The 6216-nt window shown below is 39.8% G+C and overlaps 1 protein-coding gene across 1 annotated transcript; it reads left to right on the top strand.

The window, feature by feature from the left end:
* Positions 1 to 1986: 1986 nt before the first annotated feature.
* Positions 1987 to 5275, top strand: map1lc3cl (microtubule-associated protein 1 light chain 3 gamma, like). The gene is made up of 5 exons (XM_036548914.1): positions 1987 to 2044; positions 2311 to 2366; positions 2694 to 2800; positions 3464 to 3660; positions 5243 to 5275. Exons 1-4 carry the CDS (start codon positions 1987 to 1989, stop codon positions 3648 to 3650), a joined length of 408 nt encoding a protein of 135 aa, XP_036404807.1. The 3' UTR covers positions 3651 to 3660; positions 5243 to 5275.
* The last annotated feature ends 941 nt before the right edge of the window (positions 5276 to 6216 follow it).

Raw genomic sequence — 6216 nt, 5'->3', positions numbered from 1 at the left:
TGGCTGGGGAAGTTTTCGAAAAAACGCAATGTACACTTAAAATCTTCATCAACTTGAAAACAAAAGTGATCATAACAATTACGCAAGTCTCTTTATAGCGGAAGTTAAAGACGCTGGGAACGTTATTGATTGCAGGCTTTGATTGGCTAGACTGCTGTACTCCGACTCACTGGAAGACCATTATGACATGGGGCATTTCTGGGGCTTTCTATACCCAAAAGATTAAAACGTGACAAACCTATAGGCCTACTGTATAAATAAAGCAATACTTCACCTGTTAACTGTTACTGTTACAGTAATGTATGAGTGTTGTGTTAGTTTACCGGAGAGTAGCTAATATCTGGCTTTGCTGAAGAACATGATTTGAACTATCGTCAAACATCATCGATTGCTGCTGCTTCACAGAACAGCGACATTTTTTTTATTTTATCTGTATTATGGTCTTTATGGTCTTGTCATTACTGAATATTCGTCATGGCCTAGGCTCTAGCAGTACGCTTCATGTGGGTGGAATATTTGTGGGGGGGACTTCACACTGTCACTGCAGCAAACGTAACACAAATCAGCCGAAATACACTGTACTGCTTCCATCTAATGGTCAGCTTTAGGTAATACCACCAAAATAATCAAGGAGTCTACGTTTGTTATCTTCACCCACCAGGAAGCGCTGTGTGACCGTAACAATCTGTCCCTTCTGTTCTAAATTGCGAGTAGCTGGCACTGAAAGACAACTCGGAGAAATAATAATAGTTTATAGATAGGGTATTTATGCGTGTGCTTGCTTAAATTTTAACTGTGAGATGAACTATGTAAGTTGCTCAATATGAGGGTATTTGTGAAGCTCATAACTACTACCAACACCCCATCACCATTTAGCACTACAATATAAAAAAGATGATCGTTAATGGCAACTTTAGGATTTCAGAATTATGATATGACATTACTATTATAATTTATCACAATTTTTATCTGAAAAAAATTTGTAGGGTAACTATATACAAAATTGTAAAATCTCATCTTTTTCTGTAAGATATTTACAGTTAAAATCATGTAGCCTAATTGCCATCAATGCACGTGATCTGTATGATGACTGTGACATTCACAAAATAGGATTTTAAAAAAACGATGACTGAAGTGGGGACTGGTTAAAAGATTAATAAAGTTGAGTGCCGTTTTTATTTTTTTCTATTGTTGTTTTCAAGGGGAAAAACATCAAAACGAACAAAATTGACTGCATCACAGATTTGCTAACGATTGATTAAATTCCCAACGATTCAACCTGGATATTATACCATTCAGGGTATAATTAGTCAAACACGTAGACATAAAAATTACTATACTTGTAGAAACACCTCACTATTGCCCCTGATAACGATAGCATCAAAGGAATGATAATGACTATGATAATGAAATTAAATTTCTGATCCATTGCTCCTACTACTGTTGCCACTGCTGCAACTACTTCTGTTAGTACTACTATGGCAGCTACCTGTGCCGATAACCATATTAATAGTAATACTATGTATAGCACTCATAAAGATAAATCGCTTTATTTTCCTATGTTGTCTTCTATGTAGTTTATATTGCTGCGATCATTGTCAGCACTGTCGTCTCCTTTTGGAGGAAATGACTACAAAAAGGCTCCGAGTCCAAGGTATTTGAATAATGGGCTAAGTAGCCAGGAAGTACGAACAGTATAATAAAGCACTGACTGCAGCCTAAATAACTGTACGCATCTCTAGTGTCGACTTGTCCTGGCTGGGGGTCAATTTTGCAAGTTGACTAGGCCTACTTTCTGTACCTGTGAAATGAATTGGCCCCCTGCCCCACCCCAAACCCATCCGTCTATAAATCCTTGCGTCGCCTTCCCCAGAGTGGGGCTTGTGCAAAATTCCACCGGAGGGGACTTCCAGTCAGCCCGGGCAAGACCGCCGCGAACCGCGCAGCCAGCCGCACCGACCACCGGACACCCGATCACACACAGACATGCCTCCCTTTGAGAAATCACAGGAACTGAAACCATTCAAGCAGAGAAAGTGCCTGGGTATGTGTTTGCTATCAACGACGCTATGATTGCAATGTACGGTCCCACTGTAGCTTAAGTTTCAAAAGCGATACAACGGCATGGTTTAAGAGACCATAGAAGTTAAAAGTCTGATTTTTTTTCCGTGGAGCCAAGTAAATGTAATTCGCTATAGTATTCATCGTCATGGTTTTTGCAAAAAAAAAAAAAAAATTTAATCCCTGTCATTATTGCTTGAGCCATTAATGCAATTACCCTGGTTGGGTGCCTGCTCCTTGCTTTTCCAGCGACAAGAAAGCACGAGGTTTGCAGCATTCGCTCCAAATTCCCCAACAAACTGCCGGTTAGTGCTCTCTCTTTTTTAAGCCTCTAATTTGTGACGGTTCGTATTGTCTGCGCCAAGCCTGGGAACAATGTAAAGCTGCTTTGTGACAACTTGTGTTGTAAAAAGTGCTATACAAATAAAATTGAACTGAATATCTGAGGCAGATAGTACAAGTGCAAAAAGATGAGTAATGGGGTCAGAGAAGAAAAGTAGCAGGCCATGCTGGTATGGACAGAAAAGCAGTTGTAAAAAGGGTGACGGAAGCATTGTACATGATTCAGATTTGACCTGCATAGACAATAATGATGTTTTTGACAGGAGTATGATTGTGTGTTGTATGTCCAGGTGATTGTGGAGCGATACTTTCGGGAGAAGCACCTTCCTCTGCTGGATAAGACCAAGTTCCTCGTCCCATTTGAGCTCACCATGGGTCAATTTGTTGCCCTGCTGCGGTGGGTTTGGTGTTCTACTATCTGTTTGTCTGTCCCTCCATCTCAGTATCAACCATGTATTCACCATGTTTTTATCCTGCTCACTGCTACATTAGCGACTCTGTCATAGCTCCTTGCTCTCACTCGTTTGCTTGCTGTGCAAACTATCCATCTCTCTATCTGGTCTTTTCCTATCTCTTCCCCTTTCTTTCTGTCTAATCTTTTTTTCAGTTCAGTTGGGCTTGATTTTGAGTGAAGCTGAGGATGCTTTTACCTGTTGAATAAAAGTTGTGTTTGCAACTAAAAATACAACAACCAAGTGTCAGATATTTACCTGTCAGAATCATATATTTCCCTATGGAAAGCAATATCAACCAAAAACCAGTGCTGCTTAACATTGCTTGATAGACTACTCTGCCTCCTTTTCTCTGTCTCCCCTTATTGCTCCCTCTTTCTCTCTCCCTCTCCCTCTCCCCGTTTCATCTCCTCTCTCCTTCCCCCCCATCCACTTCATTCTCTCTGCCTCTGTCCTTCTTTCTCTCTCTCCCTCTCTCTTATCTTCTCTCTGTCTTACACTCTATCTCCCTCTCTCATTCTTTCTCTGTCTTCCTTTTTCTCTCCCTCCCTCTCCACTAGGAGACCTCCCTTTTTCACCGTACTTCCTGTTTCTTTCATTTCTTTAAGGAGTAAGATTGATCTGGATGCCACACAGGCTTTGTACCTCCTGGTCTCAGATCGGAGTATGTCATGTATGTCAGCCAGCATGGGGGAGGTCTACTCCCAATACAGCGACGCCGACGGCTTTCTTTACATGACCTACGCCTCTCAAGACGTGTTTGGAGGATTGAGGGGGGTCATGCCTCCCTGCTGACTCCAGAACAGTAACTACTTTTATCATCTAAATCATTTACTTAAAATTGTTTCTCATTTAAGATCTATTTATGTAAAAACTTCTGATTTACTGTGATTGACATTCTATGGCAGCAGTTATCACAAAGTAGGGATTTCACCAAAAAAAGACACCCTTCCCATTTATTTATTGATGTTATTCATTTAAAAATTGTCTATTGAGAGAAATTAATATATTTTCATTCAAGGGTGCCATAGTTTTTGCAGTGGGGGCGGGTGAGCTGGAAGCCCAAAAACTACCTTTAAATCTATTATTACTTTCAACCTGTTCCTCTTTATCCTCCTTGATTAACAATAAAACAAATAATTCACAGAATAATCGACACCAATTACGTAATTAGAATAAATAATTATGCTTGCGAAACACCGCAAATTGTCTGAAATTTGTGTGCTATTGCGAAAGCTACAGCATAAGATTGTTTAATTAGCAAGGACAGCAATTTGAATAATTAAGTGACAAGTAATCCCAAAGCTTTCTCTTAAATGTTTCACATTACAGCTTTCTTGTGTTACAAAATTCAAATTACAAAACTGAGCTAAATTTAGATAAACTGATTTAAATGACTGAGAATAAACTTTTAGGTTAGGTTGAGTGCAATGAACGTTTAGAATGCAGACCTCACAAAAGCTGTGATGTGTCATGAGCATTTAACATAATTTAAATCGATAAATGCCATCCTTGTTAATTAAACAATCTCACGTTGTAGCTTTCGCAAGCACACAAACTACAGACAATCTGCGCTGTTTTGTGAGCATAATCATTTATTCTAATTACGTGATTGGTGTCAATTATTCTGTGAATTTTTTGTTTTATTGTTAATCAAGGATGATAAAGGGGAACAGGTTGAAAGTAATGATAGATTTAAAGATAGTGTTCTGGCTTCCCCTGTTTCCAGCTCACCTGCCGCCACTGAATTTTTGTGAAAGTCCTTAAATGCAAATGAAAAGAAGTTAGGTCATTTCACATGACAGACAATCTTCTAAAACAAGACAATTTGAAATTACTTCCTGCAAGACTGAGTTATCTCTCTATATTACTGAGGATGATGTCTTTTCCTCTGTGAGAATTTCCTTTTAGCTCTGTGACATCACTTCCTTGATGTTGTGGCTGAGAAAAGGCACTGAGATGTAAGGACACTGAGATCCTAAACAGTCCTATAGGGCTGTGGAATGCCACTCATTCTGACAGCTTTATAGAGGGAGAGAGTTGTTTTAAACCCCACTGCCTTGTTACTCTGTTAACGTGGAAGTGTGTGAGATCCCATCTTAGATCTGTATGTTAGAGTGAGTCTTTCCTGCTACAAAGTGGTCCCCCTGACATGGGTTGTTGGCGGTCTTGCTATGTTTGTATTACCCAGTCACATTGTACGGTGTTAAAGATTCACATTGAAAGTGGCTGCTCAAGGAACATTCACTCTGAGCAAACTCCAACCAGTCTCAACCCACCAACCCTCACTGTGAGGGAGGAATTTGCTGATAGATGAAAGTAGAGGATTAGACAAATATGGATGAAAGGTTTTAAGTATGGTGCTCTCTCCTTCTGTTAACCCTCAGGTCCAAAAGGGGGAGAGAGGAAGCGGGTACAAAAGTCAGGTGGTCTCTATCCAGGCTGGGCCGTGGTTGGACACACTAAAAGTGTATACACAAACTCTCATATGCTTTCTCTCTATCTCTCTTCCTCTCCCATTGAAATCCTCTCCCATTGAAAAGAGCTACTCATAAGTTGTTTAGGCACTGTGAGCACTGCCACCCTGTGGACACTTCAACTGTTGTAACTTTACATCCACATGGTCAAGTGATTCTTAAGTCTAATGTCAACAATTGAACAGCTTAAAAATAAATTCTTTGGTCCTTTTAATTCATTGTTTTTTTCGTCCTGTTATTTTTTAAGATGCCTGCTTTCTATAGCATAATGCCCATCATTGTGTCACATGACAATATTATATGAACCTCCAGATCTGTTTTGCTAAACAGGTCATGTGTGAACACAGCCTGTACTGTTGATCATAACTTCTTGGTGCTGTTTGGAAAGGAAAGGTTTGTTGGCAGGAAGTATCTACTTACATCTTGACACTGTGGGAACAGGAAGTCAATTATGATGCTGTTATTTAGTGCCATTTTAAAACAATTAGACAAAATGTCACAATACAAGCAGAGCTACCTTAAGAACTCAAAATCCGAAGCATTCACACCAATAAGAGTTTACATTTACATTTATTCATTTGGCAGACGCTTTTATCCAAAGCGACTTACATAGGTTACAGTTCTTTACAATGTTATCCATTTTATACAGCTGGATATTTACTGAGGCAACTGTGGGTTCAGTACCTTGCCCAAGGGTACAGCAGCAGTGTCCCAGCGGGGATTGAACCGGCAACCTTTCGGTTACGAAAGAGTTGTGAGTAACTGCGCAAGAGTTGTGAGTAACTGCGCACATTATATAAAAGGTAAACACTAGTCTGAGTGTTAGGCTGCTGGCTAAATGATTGTTTAAAGCTAAATACAGAACACTTCCAGTGTTCTATATT

This window comes from Megalops cyprinoides, chromosome 16 (genome assembly GCF_013368585.1).
Source record: "Megalops cyprinoides isolate fMegCyp1 chromosome 16, fMegCyp1.pri, whole genome shotgun sequence".
Taxonomy (NCBI): domain Eukaryota; kingdom Metazoa; phylum Chordata; class Actinopteri; order Elopiformes; family Megalopidae; genus Megalops; species Megalops cyprinoides.
This window is presented reverse-complemented; position numbering and strand designations above follow the sequence as displayed.

Coding starts and splice junctions, on each gene's coding strand:
- map1lc3cl (XM_036548914.1), top strand. CDS start 1,987: ATGCCTCCCTTTGAGAAATCACAGGAACTGAAACCATTCAAGCAGAGA. Junction 2,045..2,310: donor CAAGCAGAGAAAGTGCCTGG/GTATGTGTTTGC, acceptor TTGCTTTTCCAG/CGACAAGAAAGCACGAGGTT. Junction 2,367..2,693: donor AATTCCCCAACAAACTGCCG/GTTAGTGCTCTC, acceptor TTGTATGTCCAG/GTGATTGTGGAGCGATACTT.